At 58.4% G+C, this 22593-nt stretch overlaps 1 protein-coding gene and 1 long non-coding RNA gene across 4 annotated transcripts; one reads left to right on the top strand and one right to left on the bottom strand.

Annotated features, from left to right (window-relative positions):
* The first annotated feature begins 1199 nt into the window (after positions 1–1199).
* On the top strand, positions 1200–22583 carry RADIL (Rap associating with DIL domain). 3 transcript variants are annotated; one of them, XM_068699744.1, is made up of 16 exons: positions 1200–1314; positions 5280–5370; positions 7077–7635; positions 12020–12327; positions 13323–13988; positions 14158–14195; positions 14935–15095; positions 15685–15797; positions 16333–16576; positions 17279–17451; positions 17544–17694; positions 18017–18207; positions 18754–19099; positions 19186–19325; positions 19935–20074; positions 20369–22583. In XM_068699744.1, exons 2-16 carry the CDS (start codon positions 5335–5337, stop codon positions 20472–20474), a joined length of 3372 nt encoding a protein of 1123 aa, XP_068555845.1. In that variant the 5' UTR covers positions 1200–1314; positions 5280–5334; the 3' UTR covers positions 20475–22583. The 3 variants fall into 3 exon arrangements, with proteins under 3 accessions (XP_068555845.1, XP_068555847.1, XP_068555848.1); XM_068699746.1 differs by lacking the exon at positions 1200–1314 and adding an exon at positions 5923–6181; XM_068699747.1 differs by lacking the exons at positions 1200–1314; positions 5280–5370; positions 7077–7635 and adding an exon at positions 10905–11279.
* On the bottom strand, positions 6645–9971 carry LOC137865046 (uncharacterized). Its single transcript, XR_011101730.1, has 3 exons — positions 9215–9971; positions 8621–8692; positions 6645–8211 (listed from the first exon to the last, which is right to left on the bottom strand). It is a non-coding gene; the product is annotated as an uncharacterized lncRNA (long non-coding RNA).
* Positions 22584–22593: the final 10 nt, after the last annotated feature.

The following is a 22593-nucleotide window of genomic DNA, read 5'->3' as shown; positions in this document are numbered from 1 at the left end:
AGCCCAGCAGCCTCCCCTGGCCCTGCACGTCCCCAGGCTGCCCTCTCGCTCGCACCTCGGGGGATTTCACTCCCCAGGGAAACCGTGTGGGTTGGCAGCTTGCGCTGACACCCAGGGAGGGGGCAGCCACTGAGCTTCTCCCTACACCTAGCCCAGGACCTCCACCTCGCAGGGCAGGGGGTGGCTGAACCCCTCCTGGCTCCTCTCCGATGGGAATTCCCACCCAAACCATGACCCTTGCACCATCAGCTCGGGATTTCATTTTATTTTTTAAATAAATAAATTTAATTACTTTTTTTTTTTTTTTTTTAAGTAAATCACTCAGCACCGTCCCTCCCCACTCCCAGCCCCAACCTGTTCAGCCAAAGCCACCCCACAAAGCCAGTACCCCACAGACACCCGTGCCCACGGGCCTGTCTTTCTGGCTCTCTGGGATTTTGATCACGCTGCCAACCCCACACACCGGTGGCGAGGCCATTTCGGAGCCCCGGTGCCCGGGCAGGGAGGTGCAGCTCCAAATCCTGCCTGCCAACTGCTGCCCGCCCTTCCCCGGGGCTCCATGAGTTGGTTTTGAGCTGGGAGCTTGGCTTTTTGGCTGTTTTATATTATTTTGTTTTGTTTCATTTATTTTATTTTACTTTGGTTTGTTTTATTTTACTTTACTTTATTTTTTTTGTTTTGTTTTATGTTATTTTTTATTTTATTTTATTTTACTTTGTTTTGTTTTATATAATTTTCTTTTCTTTCCAATTTTCTTCTCTTTTCTCTTTTCAATTTTCTTTCCAATTTTCTTTCTGATTTTCTTTTTTCTCTTTTCAATTTTCTTTCCAATTTTCTTTCTGATTTTCTTTCTGATTTTCTTTTTTCTTTTCAATTTTCTTTTTTCTTTTCTTTTCTTTTCTTTTCTTTTCTTTTCTTTTCTTTTCTTTTCTTTTCTTTTCTTTTCTTTTCTTTTCTTTTCTTTTCTCTTTATTTTTCTCTTCAATTTTCTTATCTTTTCTCTCCTCTCCTCCAAATTCCTTTTCAAATAATTTCTTTTCACTTTTCTTCCCTTCCCTCGAAGCCCCCTCCCCTAACGAGCATCCCCCCAACGAACCCCTTCGTGCCCCCCGACACCCCGCCACCTCCCCTCCGCACCGGGGGGATGCTGCGGGGCGCTGGGCGCTGCTCGGAGGCCGCGGGGTGGCGCCGCGGGGCCGCTCCGCTCCGCACCCCCCGCTCCGCTCCGCCCCAGCGGCCGCACGGCCCCGCACGGCCCCGCACAGCCCCGGCGGCTCCGGGCGCTGCAGCCGCCGGGGCCGCGCCGAGCTCCGGGTGAGTACCTGCCGGGGGAGAGGGGGGGTACACGGGGGAGGGTGGCGAGGCCGTGCCCCTCGGGTTTGGGTTCTTATTTCCCCCTTATAAAAAAATAAATTAAAAAAATCCCCCCTTTTCCATTTTTATTTCCCCCTTTTTCATTTATTTCCCTCTTTTTTTCATTTTTATTTCTTCCCTTTTTAATTTTTTATTTCCATTTTTAATTTATTTTCCTTTTTCCATTATTTATTTCCCCCCTTTTTTCATTTTTTATTCTAATTTTTATTTTTTTTATTTCCCCATTTTTCATTTATTTCATCCTTTCTTCTTTATCTCTCTTTTTTTTTTTTTTTTTAATTCCCTTTTTAATTTGTTTATCGCCTTTTATTTTTTTTTTTTTATTCTCTCTCTCTTTTTTTTTTCCCCATTTTTATTCTTCCCCAGCCCTTTTACTTAGCAATCTTTATTTTTGGGGTAGCACCTCCTGGCACGCACACCGCACACAGGCGCAGATCCCCTCGCTTGACCCCGCGGGATGCACCTGGTGGGACCCCCCCAAACCTCCCCAACCCCTCCCTGCCTGCTCGGAGGGGGCTGTTTGGGTTTGTTGCCTGTGGAAGTGGAGGCAGGAGGAAAGCGCTGAGAGTTGAGGCTTGTCTGGTTGCCACTGGAGACCAGCGCTGCCCTGCACACCTCTCCAGCACCTCTCCGGCCTCAGGGAGGGCACTGCCAGGAGACTGTGCCCTGGCCCTTACCCGAACACCCCCCCTTGGCACCCTCATCCCCCCACCTGCCCCTCAGGAACCCTGCCCCACCGCACCCCCATGGGATCTGCCTCTCCTTTCCGTGCCCTTTGGGGTCCTTTCCCCATTGCATGCACCCCAGGGGCTCGCTGCTTGGTGTCCCACCTCTGTTGCCCCCCCTCACGCACCTATGGGTGCCATCCCACCCGCCTTTGGCTGCTCTCACTGCTCTGGCATCCTTGGCAGAGAGGTTTTGGGGTCAGCCACATCCCCACGAGGCTGGAGCAGTTTCTTGCTCAGCTGTAACTTTAGAAGGGAAAACTCCAGGGAGTTTGCTACTTGCTTGGGAAGTGCTTATTTTCGGCGCTCTCCAGGATCAGTTAATTATCACTGGGGAAAGAAAAAAAAATAAATTATTGCTAAGATCTCATAATTAGGCAGCCTACCGAGGCTCGGCTGCTCAGGAGGCAGCAGAAAGCAAATGTATTTTGAAAAATGTTTCTTGAGCACGCGTGTGAATAGAGCTGCACGGGCAGAGGGCTGGCATCTGTACTTGCGCCCGACTGGAGAGCTGGTGCACGCTGGCAGCTCAAAAAGACCTGCGAAATAATGATTCCAAAAAAAAAAAAGAAAAAGGCAAGGAAAAAATAAACCCTGCTAAAAGGCCTCCTGTTGTCCCAGCAGAGCTAGGTCTCAAATCGTTATAATCTATTTGTGAAGCCGTTGCTGCTTTTGGGAAAAAAAAAAAAAAAACAAAACAACAAACTGTTAGTTAATCTTTGCAGGGCCAGGTCTGCCTCGATATCCTGTTGGAGCAGCCTCTGGGCCGGGGGTCCAGGGCACAACCGTGGTGCTGCTGCTGCTAATAATAACACAATAAGGAGTTTACCCGCTCTGATCCGGCTAAAGACGGCGGCGAGGCTGGCACTGACACCATCAGCCCCCGGCCTGTCCCCACGTCTGCCAGATAAAGCTCACACGACAAAGGGCCGGGCAGCGGAGCAGAGACGTGGTCCAGCTTTTTTGGGGAGCGGGTGCATGGGGGGATTTGGGGAGGGCTGCAGAGGGACCGGGCTGTAGGGATCTGCAGAGGGCAGGGTTTGAAGCCCAGCAGCACACGCCAACACGGCTGAGGCCAGGGTGTTCTCATTTCCTTTGCTCTCCGAGTTATAATTTGTTCCACATTGCAGGGCCGGGGCGGCCTCTCCCTCCGCTGGCAGCATCCGAGCTGCGGTCGTTTCCATTATACCAAGGCTGCGAATCCGAGCGGTTTCCGTTAAAAAGAAAAAAAAAAAAAGAAAGAAAAAAAAAAAGGGAAATTTTCAAATAGGGATCTGAGCAAATAGCTTTTCTGGGATGGTCACAGCTGAAATCTCGCTGCCCATCTGCAGCCGTGTGGAGCTGCCTCTGCCTTGGGACGAGCCCTGGGGAAATTCCAGCAGATTAAAAAGTGCTTTAATGGTGCTGCTGCTCTTCCCAGGAGGCAGTAAGATGACCTGGTAGCTACAGGTTGATTGGCTTGATATCATCCCCCCGGGGAGGAGGAGGAGGAGAAACCTAGCTCGGGCTTTGATTGATTAAAGGCTTGAGCACCAGGAAGAAATTCCTGCCACCCAACGTGGCCGCGTGGAAAATAACTCCTGGCGAGTGGAAACGATTTCATTCTCTGACAAGAGAGGTGACTCTGGATGTAGCACACTTTTGTGCAGCGTTTGAGTTATGTGATGTGATATTCGTATAGAAATCTGCACTCTGCAGTATTAAAAAAAATCAGTCCAGTATTTAGAGCTGGCATTACGCAGCATCGAGAAAGCCCATATTGAATAAACCCGATCCATTTCAAAGGCAGTTATCAGAGGAGATTATCGCTGCTGGGCACTGCTGGCTGGTAGCACGCCCTCGGTGTTTCGGTGCCTTCATCACTAATCGGGAAGGAGATCCAGGAGATTTCTGGAGAAGCCTGCGGCTCGCGCAGAGCAGCGCAGTGTTAATGGGGTGGACAAATACGGGCTGCGAGCTGGGCAAGCGAAAAGCATCCTAATTAAAGGCGGGCGGAAAATGGAAATATTTCTTTGTGCCCAAAACCAATAACTGGAGTTTTACACGTTTTCCTGTCCCTAAGCTGGGCGATGGGTGAGCACTCACCGTCTCAATGCTGGGAGAGGCTGAGCGGGGGCTCCCCCATCTCCCCCCATCCAGCAGGAGCTGCTGGGGGGGAAATGTGTCTGTCTGGATTTCTGTGCTGGAAAAAAAAAATGAAAAAACAGATTAATAGAAATTTTACTCTGAAAATAAACAAACAAAAAACACTGCAAGCAGCCATTTACAATGCGGGTATATTCTGTCCTGGCACTACCAGGACTGCATTTGGGCTTGTGGCAGCCAAAACCATCTCCTGCTTTGCAGTGGGGAGATGCCAGACCCCTCACGAGGGATGGAGGGGCTGCACAAAGCGCCTTGCAGCAGGAGACGAGAGCAGCACCCATTAAATCCACTTATCGATAAAAATCAAGGGGGCAGGGGGCTTGATCAAAGCCTCTAAACGCTCTCACGGAGGAGAAAACACATGATAGCCGAAAGCTCGTTAATTGAGCAGCGCAAAGCACGAGGAGAATCAATGCCTGGCAGCCGAACTGGACGGCAGGCATAAATATTTAAGCAGCAGGAGCGATTAATCACAGAAGCAGCCACGAGAGGCGGTGGCGGGGGGCTCAGCACCTCTCTGCCTGGCAGAAAGTTCCTTCCACAGCCCCCACGTGGGGCTGGCCTCAGGGGCTGGGCTGAGCCCACTCCCAGCCCTTCGTTAGGTGAGTTAATTAGGTGGTGCTTTGGTTTTTAATCTCGCAGAGAAGAGCCTGTCTTGTGCCCTGCTGCCTCTTTCCAAGAAATGCTCGAGAAATCGGCACAGGCACCTGGCAGGTGCTGCTTCTGCCTTCCAGATTTTGTTACCCCTGGTCCTGTAGATTCATGATAAGGAGGGCAAGGGGACGGTGCTTGGTGCTCAGCAAGATACCCAGGAAAAATACATCCTGGTGAGCATCCATCCCAGCAGCTGGGGGAAGGAGCTGGTGCAGGATGCAATGTCCTCCTCTGAATGCGGGGTCCCCAGCCTGGTGTCCCCACCTGGGCATGGGAGGGGGAGCTGAGGGTCGTGGGCTTGGTGCTGGTCCCATCTCTTTCTGATAATCTCTTTTCTCTCTCCCCTTCCTCCTGGGATCACTTCTCCTCTTTTTCTTGTAGGACACCCGCAGGACGATGAGCAACGGGGGAAGGCTCATGCTAAGGAGGGGGACAGATGGAAGGACAGGCGGGGTGTGAGAAGGATGGCAAGGTAAGGGGGGCTTCGTGAGGGATGAGGGGGCCAGGAAGGAGGTGTGGATGAAGCAGGACCCTTGGGACAGCAAGTCCCAGTGAGGCTTTTGGGGCCAATCCTCAGCCCTGAGGGCTGGGTGCAAGCACAAACCATGTCCCAGCCCCACCTGCTAGGTAGGGCTCTCACCCCAGCTTCCACGACCCAGGCAGCAGCAGAGTACCAGGGACACGGCCACCATCTCCTCCCCACCTCTGGAGCTCCAGCACCTCTCCTTCAGAGCCACAGGGCTGTAAAAAGCACAAACCTGAGTATTTTCACAGTCCTCATGGCACCAGAACATCCCTGGGTGGGAGAGGGGTGACAGCGAGCAGCTGGTTCCCAGGCTCATCCTGGGGTTGTGGCTCTTGCCCGTGCCTCAGTTTCCCCATTTGTGGGGGAAAGCGCCCCCGGCCCTGGAACAGGAAGCTTTACACCCTGCAGAAATCATCTGTGCACGGCAGCAAGGCTGCTTCTGGGTGAGAAGGTGACCTCTTCCATTAGCAGCAGGGATGCTTTCTCTTCCCGAATTAGATGGTGGCTTGGAGGCTGTCCAGGGCCAGCACCACTCTGCCTGATAGCGCTAGGGCTGCTGCACGGCCAGGATCCTGCTCGGGCAAGACAGTGCTGCGGATGCAGAGATGCATCCCACACCTCTGTGGCCAAATCATGCTGAGCACAGCCTCAGTGGCACATTTTGGAGATCTGAATCAAATCCCTGCCCATGCACGGGAGCTGTGCACATCTCAGGCACTGACACCTCCCAGCAGGGCAGTGCATTATCGGGCCGGAGGTGAGGGAAATCCCTGTCCTGTCCGAGGCAGAGAGGCATAAATTCCTCCTGGATCGCCCCCAGCAGTGGTTTGGGATGCAGCCGGCTGCATTATCAGCGCCGTGCAAGCACCGGGTGGTTTTGCATCCAGGATGCGATTTCAGAGCTGGCCCCAGATGTTGGCGGGGACATCAAGCAAGAAAAAAATCCAGCTGGCTGCTCCACTGCGGGCTTGCTCCAGGGAACCGGCTGTTGTTTTCAGGTGGAGGGGTTTTATGGTGTGCATGGGCTTTTTTTTTCCTCCTTTCCCCTCCAGTGGAAGCAGACGACAAATTCACATTTCAGGCACCGCGGTTGGCGATGCCGCCGTGTGCTTTAACGTCCTCTGCACACCAGCAGCAGCCAGAAGATTTGCTGGAGTAAGGATGTTTTTGGGAAGGCTAATTAAAGCCCATTTTCACCCTCTGCCTCTCGGCGAGCGAAAGCGTTTAGCAGTGACCTCAGACTAATTCAATTTGCACTTGAGCTTTCTGTTTCACCTCTAAAAAAAGAGATGGGATTGCTCCATAAACTCGTTAGAGAAAGTGACTCCCGAAGCGCTGGCTCCTAACCAGGAGCTGCTCACCGCTGGGCTCTGCTGAGCCCCGCTGCAGATAAGCACGTCCTGGCTCAGCAAGAGGGACCTCTTAATATGCGTGATGGAAATTAACTTTTCAGGGACAAAGCCATCCTGCGGTAACCGTGGGGATGCTGAGGAGCCTGGCTGGGCTCTGTCGCTGATGTTCAAGGCTGCACAAGGGAGATCTCCTTCCCTCCTTGCTGGCCTTTCCCCACTTGGAGGTGGCTGCTCGCTACCCAAATCCCTCATTTCTCCCTTTTTCCAGACCCCTGATTTCTTTTCCCCCTTTTTCCCCAGCCGCGCCCCATGACCACCTCCCGCACCATGTTCTACGGATCCTCCTCCACCATGGCTCCGCCGTCCAAGAGCCGCCTGAAGCGCCAGAGCCGCCTCCTGTCCCAGGTCCTGCAGCGCACGCTGAGCTACAAGGACCGCAGCCCCACCTCGGCATCCCCCGCATCCAGCGGGGACGACCCGGCCGAGCTCTCCACCCAGCTCTCGGCCCCGGGCGTCCTGAAGATTTTCGGGGGCAACATCTGCGCGGGGACCAACTACAAGAGCGTGCTGGCCACGGGCAGCTCGGGCGCCCGGGAGCTGGTGAAGGAAGCCCTGGAGCGCTACGGGCTGAGCCAGCTGGGCGCCGGGCACTACGCCCTGTGCGATGTCATCGGCCGCTTCGAGGGTCCCGAAAAGCGGTGGCACACCGAGGGGCTCAGGGTGCTGGGGGACCACGAGAAGCCGCTGCTCATCCAGGACCTCTGGAAGCCCAGGGAGGGCTTCTCGCGGCGGCTGGAGCTGCGCAGGAGGGCGGAGGTGGAGGAGATGGCGGCCAGGGATGTGGACACCACCACAGCAGGTCAGCGGGCGCACCGGGGGCTTCACGGGGGATTTGGGGTGGTGCTGGCACCGGGTGGGACAGGAGGTGTGTTTTGGCTGTGATGCTCTTGGTAGTGTTGGTACTTGGCACGCTGTGGGGAAATTCGGGACCTGTGACCTGAAATATTCACCCCAGCATAGGAGCAATTAAGCTAAATGAGAAGATGATGAGGAGAGAGTGATATAGGGCAGCAGAGCCCCCCCAGAGGTGCCTCACCTCCCCCTGCCACCCCTCACCGTGAGTTATCACAAGGAACCAACAGGTTTATCCGTGGCCTGAGCACAGAGGAACCAAGATTTCCTCCTCCCACCCTCAGCTACAAGCCCACAAGGATGAGGACGGGAAGGTTTACATCAGGTTTTTAATTGCACAGGGTCCTCCATGGGCCTGACCTGGTGATGAAGGGCTCTGGTGAGGCTCAGGAGATGCTGGCCAGGTGGCTGTGCCAGGCAGGATGCCACGAGGGTGGGCACGAGCAGTCCCTCATGCCCGTAGGACTGGGCAGGAGCTAAAGGGACCCAGCAGCAGGAACCATGCAGCAGGAACCAGCTTCCCCTGCACAGACAGGGGCAGCTTTAAGGATCATTTTTCACATTTTATTTTATTTTTTTTTTTGGTAGTCATCAAGCAAGTCCCAATACATTTTATCTCCCCCTTTTTAAAGCAAACAGAACAGCCGAACCACGAGCCTGGGCATGCTGAAGGCAGACCCTGCTGGCCCCGTGGCTGGAACTCACTTCACTTTTCAGTCCAGGTTCCCCCAAACCCCAGGGGAAGGTATATCTGATGGGGAGGAAGGAATAACAGCCCCCAGACCGTGCTGTAATGCACGTGCCTGCTGGTCAGAGCCCCCTCCTCATCCCTCCATCACTCCCTGTGCCCACCCGGGGCAGGGAAGGGATGCTGGGGAACTGCTCCTGGCTTGTACAATGCACAGAGAGAGCAAGGGGCAGCTGCCACTCACCTTGGGGTCAAGGATAAAGCCGCAGAGGTGGATGCTCTTCTCTTCTCCAGCTGGGATTGGAGATGTTAAGAGCTTCAGAAGAGCAGCAACAAAAAAAAAAAAAAAAAAAGAAAAAACAGGTTTTTTAAATAGAAAAAGAGGGCAAGATCTAAGCGCAATAGCTACAGGCAGACGGAGCTGCATGTGGGGGCAGAGCTGTGCTGCAGCTCTTCAGAGGGTCCCTGTGAGAGCCCGAGGTGTCACCAACCCTTGGTGCCCAGGTCCCCAGCTGGGATATGGGGCAGCAGCGCTCACACCTTGAGCTGGGCACCACGGGGAGGTTGTGGCCCCTGCACGGCCACGGGAGAGGCTCTGTGCTGCCTGGGCTCCCCGGGGAGGAGCAGTGCCTGGCCTCAGCGTGTGACATGGGGCTGGGAATACAAGGTTAGAAGATGGATGGCTGTACATCAGAAATACATCTTCTGTCTGAGCAGGGTGGTGGGTTTCAAACCCTGAGGCATTGTCTGCAGTAGAAAAAAAATAATAAAAAAAATCAAACAAAAAGCCAACCACCCAACACCCAGAGTTATGTAGGCAGTTCCTCTATGGACTTACCTGTTAAAATCCCACTGCTGCAGCATTTTCTTTCAGTGGCACCACTCCCATCCCAAACCCTGCCACCACCCCCATCCCACAGCAGTGGCATTGTCCCCAAGGGACATTGCACAGGGACACTTCTCCACCCCATCCACGCGCTGCTGGGGTACATAGGAACAAGCCATCTGCTTCCAGCAGTGCCTCAAAAAGAAATAAAAGCCTTAGCGTGATGGGGGCTGAGTGCCACCCACCAGGGTCACCCCCACCGCCAGCCTCAAGGTCCCCTTGCCACAAGCTGAGCACCAGCTGCCAGCCTAGGGCAGCAGGGCACTGGGGTGGAAAATGCAGCTTCTGTGCAAAAATAAAGAGAATTTGGGCTTGGGGTGACCTAGGAGAAAAGCATGGGGGTGCTGCAAAGCGAGACCCCAAGGGAAATACCCATGGGGACCTTCCCCGTGCAGGGATGGCGCATTGCAGCCTGCCCTACTGCTGAGCCCAAGGCTTGTGGAAAGGCCCTGCACCCATCTGTGACCTGTCAGCACCTGGCTTAAGAGTTTTATCTGCTCATTTAGCCATTATCCTAATTGGTTTATTAGCTGCTGCCCGGTGGGGAGGAAGGTGCTCGCTCCTCACACCGCTAATTAGCAGTGCTCTGTGCTAAACGAGGCTGATGGCCTCCCTCCTGAGACCTCCAACCCCTCAACTTTTGGGGAGCAATGAGGCAGCAAATGGGGAGTACGTGGGGTGTTTGGGGGAGCACCCAAAAACTGGGGGTGCAGCGCTCAGCTTCACCAAAACTGCCCCGTTTTGCCCCATGTCCCGAGCTCGTGGGGGCTTCTCCGGGAACAAATCATGCCTGGGTCCCACAGAGTTATTTATTTCTTGACTGATTTACGTGGCCAGGAACAGGGACCCTCTCCCAGGCTGAAAAAGAGGCAGTTCCCAGCCAGGCTCTCGAGCACCAAAACCCGCAGGATTTCCCCCAGGATGCAGGAGGGGTTTTGGAGGCAGCAGCTTGGCGACGCTTGCCTGATTTTTTGGGTGGGATCACCCACAAATGCTGGCGAGGAGAAAACAGCACTAGAGGACCGAAAATAAAACAAAATAACCTGGTGTGTAGATGGAGTTTGTTACGCTCAGGAAAAGGGCCGTGTTTATCTTTCCAGTGCAGCTCCGGGGTTAGCGGGGTGCCGGGGGCTCTGCTGGCAGTGCAAAAGCAGCTTTTTCCTCCGTGGTTTTCCTACACAAAGTAAACACAGAAGCTTCCTTCCCCCCAGATAAGGGGGCGGCAATGGCGTGTCCCCAGGCCCCACAGCTCCCAGTGCCCCCCCGGTGCCAGGAGCTGGAGTTGGTGCCACCGGCAGGATCCGGCCCCTCTTGGGCTCGGGCACGGGCTGTGGGGTGAGCCGTGGCCACCTGCAGACCCCTGGGATGGCCACAAGTATCCTCAGTGCCTTGGGTCCGCTGGTACCCGGGCATGCTTGTTGCACCCCCGAATTTCACAGCTGGGGGGTGCAGGTGGGGCAGAGGCACTGCTGCGGCCCCGTAACATGGGACGGGACCTGTAAGGGGTGAGGGGACCCATAATATAGGATGGGACCCATAACACAGGATGGGACCCTGCCCGAATCCCAAGGCATGTAAGCAGCAGGGGCTATTTTCTCCCTCTCCCGCCCCCCCTTCCCATCCCCATCATTTTCCCAGCAAAGGAGCGCTCGACTTAAAACAAACAAACAACAAAATGTATTTCGGTACCGGCGGCCCGTTCCTCACCAAATAAGGCAGATGATGTTGTTTTTTCGGGGGCTGAACCTTGTCAGCATCCCTTTAAGCAGCCCCGGGAGCCCGGCTCTCCACTCAGCCATCCCCAAATCCCACCGTCTGTCCCCAAAAACCTTCTCTCGGTGCCTGGCCGGAGCAGCGGAGCTGCGGGCAGGGCTCTGGCTCGGCGCTGCACCGACGCTGCCGCAGCACAGCTCCCGCAGGTAGAGCCTTCAGCCTTTCCCCTCTTCATCCTCCTCCTCCTCCTCCTCGGCCAGCCCCGAATGCCAGCGCCCTGCTCCCGGGAGGCTGCCCACCAGAGGTACGAGCCGGCCGCCGACCCCACAACTTCTTCTTATTGCTGCCGGAGCCCAGCGGGCAGCCTGGGGATGGGAAGGGGGGGGTCCCGAGGGAGCCCCCGCGCTGGGGAGGCCGCTGCTTCGGTGGCTGGGCCAGGCCTGACTTATTAATTCGTCCTGCAGACAGCGCTGCCCGGATTGATGCTCGGGAGAAGTTAATTACCGCTCGCTCCTGCGGCAGGCGAGCGGGCAGGCTCTGCTGCAGCTCCCTGCCTGCCTGGGGGGGCTCCCTGCAGCCCCCAACCTCTGCTGCTCATAAGCCAGAAGGCAGCATCCAGGCTTTATTTTTTTTCCTCCTTTATTTATTTTTTTTTTTAAAGATTGAGGTTGTAAAGCTTCCCTTTTAGCACAGCTTTCCTCTCCCCCCCTCCGAACCCCGGCAACACGGGGGATGCTGAGCCCCTCCCCGTCCACCCCCTGCTCCGTGGGGGTTTGGGGTCGTGGGGCTGGGATCCCTCTTTTTGCTGATGGGGAGGGAAAGGGGGGGGCACAAAACTCCCCAATTTGGTGCCCTACAGTTGGGGTTGGACACAGGGTGGGCAGTGGGATGCCAACCATGGGGGGGGGGGGGGTCGCTCTTCAGCTGCGCTCCCCAGGGCCCCACCGCATCCCTCCGGCACCCGGGATGCTGCTGGGACAGCATCAGGGCTCCTGGGACACCATTATGGCATTTGGGACATCCTCGGGGCTTCTCCTCCCGCAGGCATCAACGCCCAAGCTCGGAAACTGCAGCGGCACCGGGCCCGGGGGGCCATGCGGGTGCTGGCGGGGGCTAAGCGGCTCAGCACCCCCCCGGCCCTGCGACGCAGCCTCAGCGAGAGCAGCCTGGGCCGCCCGGCGTCGCGGGACGAGGAGCAGCTCCGCAGGCACTGCTCCACCTTGCCCGACAGCCTGCGGGCTCCGGCCAGCCCTCGGGGCCCCGCGGCGGAGGAGCGCAGCGGGAGCAGCATGCGGTACTCCCTCTACCAGTCCCCGCACCTCCTGCTCCTGCAGGGCTACAGCCAGCAGCATGTAAGCACCGCGCAAGCCTTCCCGCTCACCCCCCTGGCATTTTTTTTTTTTTTTCCTTCCCTTCTGTGCTTTTAGGGCACCCCTCCACGCTCCTAAATCCGCGGGGATGGGGAGCTGCTTGCATGGCTGGAGCTGCTGGGGGGGTGCCGTGGGGTGGGTGGAAAGGGCAGTGGTAAGGGAATTAAAAGCACGCAGCTGGGTTGAGATTTTTTTTGGGAGCTGGCTGTGGAGCCATAGGGAAAGCCCTGGAGCTGCATCCCTGCCCCGGTGCGAGGCAGACCCAGTTCTGCAGGAGGAGGGCTGGGAGCTGCCCCGGCCCCGTCTGGCTGCCTCGTTACTGGCACACGTAATGAGAGGCAGTGATGAGACACGTCTGGGTGCCTCTGCGCTCCAGCCCGGGAGGCACTGGGAGAACTGGAAAGGACTGGGACAACTCTTTTGGTTAATGGCTACTTTGTCCAGGCTGAATATCTGGCTAGTCCGAGATTTCCAGCTCTGTTTTGGCGCTGCAGCTCTCATCAGTCTGCTGCAAGCCCATTAAACACCTGAGGAAACTGAGGCACGGGGTGGTTCTGTGCACTGCTGTGGGCTGGGAGGTGGCAGCTGCCCCAGGTTCCCCATCCTCACCTGGGCACGCAGGTGGGATGTGGATGGGGGGCTCCTCCTGCCCTGAGCAGCCCCAGAGCCGCCCCATTTATCGCGTGCACAAAGCTCCTGCACCCACGTAGCAGTGTGCCCAAAGCAGCCCCGCTTGTTGGGCTCGGTGCCGAGCTCTTGTTCCTCTTTGAAACAAAGAAATTGTCAAAGAAATGCACGTCGGGGTGCAGGAGTTACGGGGGGCACGCATGTCCTGCCTGCACCACCCACGCTTCTCATGGGGCAAGGAAAATAAAGAGAGGGCTGTGGTTCTGCTGGAGCGAGGTGCGGGCAGCATGGGGGTCTCAGCACATCCCGCACAGCCCCCCCTGCTCACGCCGCGTGTCCCCTCTCGGCAGGACAGCCTGGTGTACCTGCTGAACCGCCAGCAGCACACGGTGGGCCAGAGGACTCAGGCGAGCAAACCCAGCATCAGCCTGTCTGCCCCGGACATCCTGCCCCTGCACTGCACCATCAGGAAGCTGCGAGCATCCCGGCACCTCTCCGAGGAGCAGCTGGTGCTGGAACCCAGCGCCGGTGCTGGTGTCTCCATCAATTTCTGCCAGGTGGCCCGGACGGCCGTGCTGCGGCACGGGGACCTGCTGTCCCTCGGCCTCTACTATTTGCTCCTCTACAAGGACCCCACGAAGGCTCAGCCTCTGCCGGCTCAGACCCTGCTGCGCCTGCGGGCGCTGCACCCCGAGGGCCCCCCCGTCTGCGGGGCGTGCGGCAGCCTGCTGAAGGAACGGGGTTTTTCGGGGGCTCCTTCCAAAAAACGGGGGCCTTCGCCCACCGGCGGCCCCAGGGCTCCCCGCAGAAAGCTGATGTTGGAGTTTGATCCGGCGGCTGAGGACGTGCTGCTGCGGCGCATCGTGACCCTGATCGAACCGGGGGGGGATGACCACAAGCTGACCCCCGCCTTCCTGCTCTGCCTCTGCATCCAGCACTCGGCCACCAGCTTCGAGCCTGGAGACTTTGGGCAGCTGCTGCTCAAAGCAGCCAAAATGATCCAGAGGACGGTGTGGGTCAGTCACTGGGGGGGCAAAAGGGTGGGAGCAGTGGGGACCCCCCCCAGGCTTCCCCAGCCTGGTCCCCACGTGCGGCTGATGCCCCTGATGCTGTCGGGGCGATGCTCCCCCCATGGACCCCATCCCCAGGTCATCACTCGTGCTTTCTCCTTCTCTCCCTGCCCAGGAGCGGACGCGGGAGCTGGCTGAGAAGCAGTCCCAGCAGTAAGTGCCACCCACCTCCCCTCCAGGCCCTGCCCCAAAACGGGGGGAATTCAGCCCAGTTCTCCCTCCACAGCCGGCTGTAACCACCCCAGTGCCCGCCCAGCCTGCCAGCAGTGCTGCACACCGCGTTTTTCTTGCTAAATCCCACATATTTGGCTCTCTGGCCCTTTTTGCCAAGGTGCCTGCAAAGCCCCTGCTTGGGAACGTGGGGCTGGGAAGGCTCGGTGGGGACGGGACCCGCAGCAGCTTTGGGACTTCTCCCGCTCAGGACCTCACCCAAACGGGACCCAAATTCCCTGGGGACGCAGCTGGGCTGGCCTTTACTATAGCAGGAAAAAGTGGTTCAGCCGTTGAGAAACTTCCCAGATGTTTTTTATTTGGGTTGTTTTATTTTTGAACGGCCCGGCATGGGCAGGCCGGGTTTAACCGCCGGGAGCTGGCAGGCGCGGTGCATATTTCTCGGGGAAGGAAAACCTTCCTCAGCCACGGGCGCTTCCTGCAGCTGAGCTGGGCCCATGCTGGGGGGTGCCCCAAAAAAAACGCCAGGTTCCCCCTTTGCCATCCCACAGAGCCACCGAATTGATGTGTGCAAAGGGTTTTCCTAAGCAGGATGCTGGGCTCAGCGAGCAAAAGCTCTCCAAATTCATCCCTAGGGCTGATTTTTTTGGCTGTTTTCACCCCAAAAGCCCCGGCCACGAGCTTTGGGGCAGCAGCCGTAACTCCTGCTGTGTCTCCCCAGCCAGGACCCCGCTGCCCTGTCCCGTTTCGGCATCGCGGACCTGCTGCCGGACCTGCAGCACATCCTCTTCTGGATGTCCAATGCCATCGAGGTCCTGTACTTCGTGCAGCAGAAGTCGCCCACCTACATCCAGAGCATGGAGGAGGAGCTGGACGTCAAAGGTGGGGGGCTCGGGGCTGCTGCTCACCCCGCACGGCCTCTCCCACCGCCTGGGAGTGATTTTATCCCTCTGACCCCCAGCTGTGAGCAGCTCTTGGTGCTCCCCAAGGCTCCTTTAGCCTCCTGCAGCCCTCACCCGCAGCACAGGAGGGTGATTCGCATCCTTGCACCGTGCCCTGGCCATGCTTGGGTGCACAAATAACCCCCATGCTGGGGAATTTGGGGAGCTGTGAACGGGGGCTGCCCTGCACAGCTGCTCGCTTCTCCAAGCTCCACTGAGCAGGGAAGGGCTGATGGAAAGGAACAGCCCCAAAGCGAGCCAGGAAGAGGTCAGCGTCTCGATTTCCACCCCTAAAATAGCTGCCAGAACAGCTTCAGGTGTGCAAGCATCAGGCAGCCCCGGGGTGGGGATGCAGCAGAGCCCTACAAGGGGAGCTGGGGGTTTCTGCACCCCCTTGGTGTTGGTGGTGGTGATGTGCTGGGGACCATCCCGGTAGCACCACACAGCCCCTAGATAGCTTTGCACCCAATTCTTCCCCTGTGCTCCCAATTTTTCCCCTCCACTCTCACATTTTCCCCTCCGTCCCCCAGGCTCCAAGGAGTCCCTGTTCTCCTCCACCATCACCGCCAGCGAGGAGGCGATGACGGTGCTGGAGGAGGTGATCATGTACACCTTCCAGCAGTGCGTCTACTACATCTCCAAGGTAGGCACCCCCCGGGAGGGCAGCAGCTCCCCGCGGGCACCGCGAGCATCCCCAGCAGCATTCGCAGGATCCTTTAGGCTCGTGTAGCACCGAGGAGCTTTCTTTTGGGTTGTAGCCCAGGAAAAGTGTGGAATTACCTCGGCGTGCTTCCCTGCTGGGGAGGAGGTGTTTGGGGAGAGCTCGCTTGGCTCCGGCCGCTGCCCGGCGCGGCGGCCAGCCCCGGCATAATGGTGCGATTCAGGGCAGGAGGGAAAGGGGCCCCTGGGCTGTCACCGTTGGACCGGGCGGCACCGCGGGGGAGCAGGGAACAGAGCGGGCAGTGTGAGGCAGGAGAAAGAGGGGTTGTGTGCGGGACACGGCCTGCAAGGCCCCAGGGGATGCTCCTGGGCTGCTCCGTCCTCGCCTCGCTCTCAGCCGCGGCGCAGAGGGGGGGTGTTGGGGTGTTGGATGCTGCTCCTGCAAAAAGCAAACAAACAAAGGAAGGCAGGAGCGTGGTGCTGCCCTCAGCTCTCAGCTCCTTCTGCCTCCCGGGCAGTGTCTGTACGTGTCGCTGCCGGCCCTGCTGGAGTGCAACCCCTTCCCAAACCCAAGCGAGGGCCGGGAGGGCTGGCGGGCGTCCCCGCCGCTGCCCGAGGAGCTGCGCAGGGTGGTGCTGACCTACCAGGAGGTGCTGGACCTGCTGCGCCAGTACGAAGTGCACCCCGAGATCACCTCCCAAATGTTCGCCTACCTCTTCTTCTTCTCCAACACGCTGCTCTTCAACCAGCTCCTGGACAAGGGTCAGTCCTCATCCTCATCCTCCCAGTCCTCCCAGCCCTCGCCCCAGTCTGTCCCAGTTCCTCCTGGGGGAGGTCCAGGAGAGAGGTGGGCAGCCTCCAGCGTGGTTATGGGGACACCAAGCACAAATCCAGCACCCATCTTTGCTTTCTCTGGCTTTCCATCCTCAGCATCCCTCTCGGGTCACTCCTCACATGGGTTTGGGTTTTGTGGTGCCCATCCCCTACCAGGCTCACACTGAGCTGTCCCCAGGCAGAGCTCCCTGTCCCCCTTGCACACACACAGCCACCCCCTCCAGCTCCCTGTTCCCAGGAGGGGCTTAGCCCCATTCCCACCCCTTTAGGGTCCAAACAGAGGTGGCTGAAAGCACTTTGCTCCATGGAGGGCTGCTTACTAAAGAGCCACCGCAGCCTGCTTTGTAATTGAGGAGCAAGGCGGTGCTCGTTAGCCCTAATTATCGCGGCAGTGCTGCCGGATGGCAGAGCTGGCTCCGTGCCCCAACCCTATTAGTGCCACCGTGAGTCACAGCCGTGGGACACGGGGGACATCAACCTGGGGGGCATTAATTGGGGGCGTTAATCTGGGTTTGCCCTGCCATGCTGGAGCATCTCTGCCCCTTGGCGAGGGGCTGGGGGCTCCGGCTGAAGGAGGGAGGGTTTTGTTCCCCCAAAACCACGCTGACGGGGCACTGCTCTGCCTCGCAGGCTCCTCTCTCGGCTGCTTCCACTGGTCTCAGGGGGTGAAGCTGCGAGCCAGCGTGCGCCTGCTCCTTGAGTGGCTGCGCGGCGCCGGCTTCGAGCAGCTGGCCCAGCAATTCTTCGCCAAGCTGGCCAGCGTGGCCAACCTGCTGGCCATGCCCGGCTCCCAGCTGCTGCAGGTGGGTGAGAGGGGGGGGAGCTGTGGCCGTGATGCTTTGGGCAGGGGGCGATGCGATGCCACTCGCCCCCTCCCTGCTGTCTCCTCGCCCAGATGAGCTGGCCAGCCCTGCGAGCCGAATTCCCGGCGCTGAGCCCCGCGCAGCTCCACCGGGTGCTGAGCCAGTGCCAGGAGGTGATGGACGTGGGTTTTGTCGCGGCGTGGCAGCCCGGAGAGGAGGAGAGCACGGCTGCCTTCCAGCACGGTGAGCCCCTGCTTGCGTGCTCGGTGCTGCTGTGGTCACCGGGGACCTGGTGCCCGCAGGATCCCTGCGGGGTTTTTATGAAGGAATGGAGCAGGAGGTGCCCTTCCCCTCCCCGGGGCTCCTGCAGGTAGTGGCAGTGATCAGGAATAACCTCGGTGCTGCGATGCTGGGGTATCACAGGGATGCTGAGTGCACTTTGAGGGGTGTGGGGCCGCTTCTGTGATCCCAGAGGGATGCTCCTGCTGCCCTGTGGTCTCAATCCTGGCTGGGGAGACCCAACGGGGCCAGGGGCAGCCTGGTGATGCTCACCTCCCCCCTGCAGAGGGGATGCTGGAGTCCTTCGACAACCACCCGCCCATCATCCTGCCCAGCGGGGGCTTCAAGGTGGACCTGGAGGTGGAGACGTTGGACGACAACATCTACCGGCACCTCCTCTACATCCGCCACTTCCTCTGGAGCCTGCAGAGCAAGAGCCCCCACGGCGGGGAAGGGCCAGGCTCAGCACCCCCTAAGGTAGCCTCGGTCCCCGCGCCCCACGGAGGGGCTGTTTTTGGGGGGGTGGTGGGAGGGTGCTGAGCCCCCTCCCAGCCTGGACCTGAGCTCTCAGCCCTCGCCTGCAGCCCTGGAGGTGGGAGCTCAGCGTGTGGAGCTGCTGGGAGGATTAGTGCTGCTAATCCCCCCCCCGTGGGGTGTGGGAAGGGGACAGGACAGCACAGGACAGGCTCCTTCCAGTGGTCTCATTAGCAGGGAGAGTGGAGGACGGGGGTGTTTGCAGGCAGCGCTCCCCTTCTCCCCAGACGTGACCCTGTCCATCCCCACACAGCCAGGCAGCCTTTCCCCAAAAAAAAACCACCATTAAGGGTAAGTTGTGGCCACAAAGCTGCAGGCTGAGAGCTGTGAGAAGCCAGGGCAGGCACCAGCAGCAGCCAAATTGCTCAGATTTCGGAGGGGGCCGAGAGCCACGATGTGCCCAAACCCCAGGGGATGGCGGGGGGCACAACACCCACCCGCCCTTGATCCCACAGAGCGTTTTTTGGGTATCTTTTTCTCCTTTTTAAGAAAGAGCCACGCGCGACGCCAGAAGTCCTGGAAGAGAACGTGAGCCTGGTGGCAGCCCCGGGGGGCTGCACGGAGCCGGAGGTGGACGGGAGCCCCCTGCCCACCCTGGCTGCCAACGGCTGCCCCCGGCAGCACCCCGCTGGAGAGCCGCAGCTCCAGGAGAAGCTCCAGCAGCTGCAGCTGGGCAGGGGCACAGCCCCCCCGGCCCCCTCCTGCCTGCTGACACCCCCCACCACCCCCCTGAACTTCGACTCCGCCGGCCCGGAGTCCCCGCAGGGCACCGGCAAGGCTCTGCAGGACCCGCGGAGGAACGGGATGAACGGCACCAAAAGCAGCACCCCTGAAGGTACCCTTGGGAGGGGTGCAGGAGGAATTGTAAGGCTGAGTTTGGGGGATGGCAGAGCGATAATAACCCGCTGTCCCCGCTGGCAGGCTGCTCGCCCACCCCCTACGATTACCCCACGCCGGAATCCTCCAGCCGCAGCTCTGCCACCGATGACTTCTGCTACGTCTTCGTGGTGGAGCTGGAGAGAGGGCCCCTGGGGCTGGGGATGGGGCTGATCGACGGCTTGGTGAGTCCCTGCCGGCCCCAGGACGGTGCCACGGCCCTGCGAGGGGCTGCCCTGGGAGGGAACGGTTCACACCTTGAGCAAGGTGATGGCTTTGCATGGAGCTGAGGAGCTTTTATTGGGGAAAACGAGGCACGGAGCGATCTCTGGTAGATCCCTGCTGCTGTGTTACTGAGTGCCAGGCCCATCACAGCTGCTCTGCAGCTGGCGAGAGCGAACAGCTCAGTGCTGCCGTGGAAGGAAAATGACTCAGGCGAGGTCTTTCCTACGCCCTGCAGTGCGTGGTGAAGCGAGCACGGGGGGGGACCTGCCCTGCCCGTGCTGGCGGGGTCCAGGGGCTCGCAGGGTGCCAAGCAGCGCTGTCAGACACGGTGCTCGCTGCTCTCCCTGCTCTGGCATGAAATCTGGCTTAACCCAGCGGAGCATCTTACTAAGGTGGCCTTTCACCACCGTGTGTTTGTTAGTCAGTAGGAAACAGGGCGTCACCGAGCCCCGGGACAGCCGGGAGTGAACGGTTCCCAGCCCAGCCCAGCTCCAGGTTAACGATGCTTCGTGCTAATTGAGCCAGACAAGATGGCCTGCCCGGCTGCTCACTACTTTTTCCCCCGACAGCACACACCTCTCACCTCTCCCGGCATCTACATCCGCACCCTGATCGAGGACAGCCCCGCGGCCGCTGACGGCAGGCTGTCCATCGGGGACCGCATCCTGGCTGTCAACGGCACCAGCCTCATCGGGGCCGACTACCAGAGGTGAGGTTACCTGCACAGGACCTGGGGGAATAGGGGGAAGTTTGGGAGAGGCAGCGGGGAGAAAATACCCGGAGGATGTTCTGGCAATAAAGCTGACCCCAGAGGTGGTCTCAGCAATGCTGAGCTGCTCCAGGTGCAGCCCGCCCTGGGTGTCCTTTTCCAGGCTGCAGGGTAGGGCAGCTCACACCCACCTTGCTGTTAGTGTTAGGGGCAGAGCTGGGCTCATTTTTTTTGGGCTGTCAGCCTGTGGCTGGGCCCCCAGCGTTCACGTCTCCCCCTTGCCGCTCTCTGCAGTGCAGTGGACCTCATCCGCTCCGGAGGGAAGAAGCTGCGGTTTCTGGTCGCCAAGTCAGACATGGAAATAGCAAAGAAAATCGTCTCCAGCTCCTCTTCCTCTTAGTTCTGGTGGTACAAGGGGCTCTCTGCAGCAGCTCGCGGGTGCAGCTCCGGTTAAGGCTGACCTCGTGGAGCCCAGAGTGAAGAAGGGAGGTCTAGGACTCCACAACTGCCCTCGATTTGCTTTTCAGCGCCTTGCCCTGCGCTGCAGCGGATGGAAGGACACACGAGGGTGGTGCACGCTCCTCCCCACTGCACTGTCTGGGAGCAGCATTCCTGATCCATCGCCCAAGCCTCACCTCCCAGCCTGTGTCATCCCTCTCAGGAGCTTTCCTGCTCCTCCTCTCCTTGTGCTCACCCCACGGAGGCTGTAAGCGGGCTCCTCTGTTCCTCCAGGCTGGCAGCCCTGCATGGTTCTCCTTGCTCTGGCACAAGCGTTCAGGAATGCGTTTCAGTTCTCCTGTTACTCTTTCACGTTGGCAGGGCAGGCTTGAAACAGCTTTGGGATTTAAAGATTACGTAGCCAGGCCTGGGGTTCACTGCGACAGCAGCAGGTCAGGCTGGAAAATGGGCAGAGCCAGCGCAGGCACCCAGCTCCGGGGTGGAAAACGCAGCATCAGGAGTGGGATCCCAAGCAGGATGCCTTGCTAGGAGTCCCTGGGGCTGTACCCAAAGCCAGGTGCCTTTCTGCTGCTGGGCTACAACCACACTGCCCCCACCCAGGCGGAGGGATGGGAAGCAGCTTCAGCAAAGGGCTGACACCACCAGCAGTTCCCCGAGTGCCGGGGAGAAGAGGGGTGCTCTCGTCCTGCCCCACGCAGCAGGTTTACTGCCCGGCTCTGCCACCCTGTCTCCTGTCCACCCCAGAGCATCTCAGCAGTGCGTGCTGCAGCCAGGCCAGGCTCCCTCTGGGAGGTTACGAGCCCTTTAGGAGGTCAGGATCCCTTTGGGAGGTCAGGCTCCCCTCCAAGTCCTAGCAGCAGTTCTGCAAACACAACCTCAGCAGAGCCGAGCTGGCAGCTCCACCGTGCGGCTGCCCGGTCCCCTGCACACGCAGCCTCCTTCCTGCTGTCCTGTGCGTGCTTTTAGCGACATTAACGGGATAAACCCGACCTGATTTCCACATATAGATGGATGGCGAGACCTAGTTTAGCTGAACCCTATTAAAACAGCCTGCCATAAAGCCCCGCATCACACCCTGCACTTAAACCTGCGTGGTCCAGGCTCTGGCAGCAAATCAGATATTAAGGTGGCATCTCACAACGGCTCTCTGAGGATTGTGATGCTAAAAAGGGGGTGCTTAGGGTGGCTGGCCTTAATTAAACCTCAGATATTTCACTGCTAGAGTTTGGTTTCAGTGCTTAGCCTCGTACTTCGAAGGAGAGAGATGTCAAAATAATCCATGCAGGGAAAAAACTCCACATACCGGATCTGAACAGAGCCCGGCCTGCCTCTTGTAGGGCGAGATGGATGAAGCACCTTCACGGAGACACTCGTGCCTTGCTGCCCTGCTATGGTGTGCTCGTGCCACCCAGCCTGGCTCCAGCAGGCACCGAAAACACCGCACCACTTGGCCACTGACTCAGCTGCAAAGGCTCAGGGCTCCGGGTGATTCACTCGTCTTTGAATCGAGTAGGCTGGCCTGGATACCCTCTGCAGAGCTCAGCAGGAGCCCTCCTGAGGCCCGTGGAGCAGGAAATGGGCTGCCTAGAGCCCTGGGGAAACTGCACGCACTCCTTACCACCCTCTGCCCTTGAGCCAGGGCGCAGGGGACGCCTGGTTTGCACTAGACAGCATCAGGGCTGCACCCTGACCAGTTCTGGTAGTACCAGAGCAAAATCCTCAGCTCCCCGTGGAGCGTGACTCCCCGGGGAACACCTGGAGGCTGGAAACTGCCCCAGAGCTGGATGTTGCTCACAGCGCAGTCAGGTACTGACACAGCCTGTAAATAAACCCTGCTATTTACTGTTGTGCATGAGAGCTTGCTTCTCCTGGGAGGAGCAATGGGACCCATCTACTTCCCCGTTTGTTAATACTGTACAGCTCTACCGTGTATAAACTCCTTGTGCAGATACAGAACGCAGCATGGCACCTGTGCGACATGGGGCTGATGTACACTACGAAATGCTCTTGGTGTCAACAATAAACTGGATCAGTAAATCTAAGTTCTTTGTCTGGTCCCT

This window comes from Anas acuta, chromosome 15 (assembly GCF_963932015.1).
Source record: "Anas acuta chromosome 15, bAnaAcu1.1, whole genome shotgun sequence".
Lineage (NCBI taxonomy): Eukaryota > Metazoa > Chordata > Aves > Anseriformes > Anatidae > Anas > Anas acuta.
The sequence above is the reverse complement of the archived record's forward strand: the minus strand, read 5'-3'. Positions and strand labels throughout refer to the sequence as shown.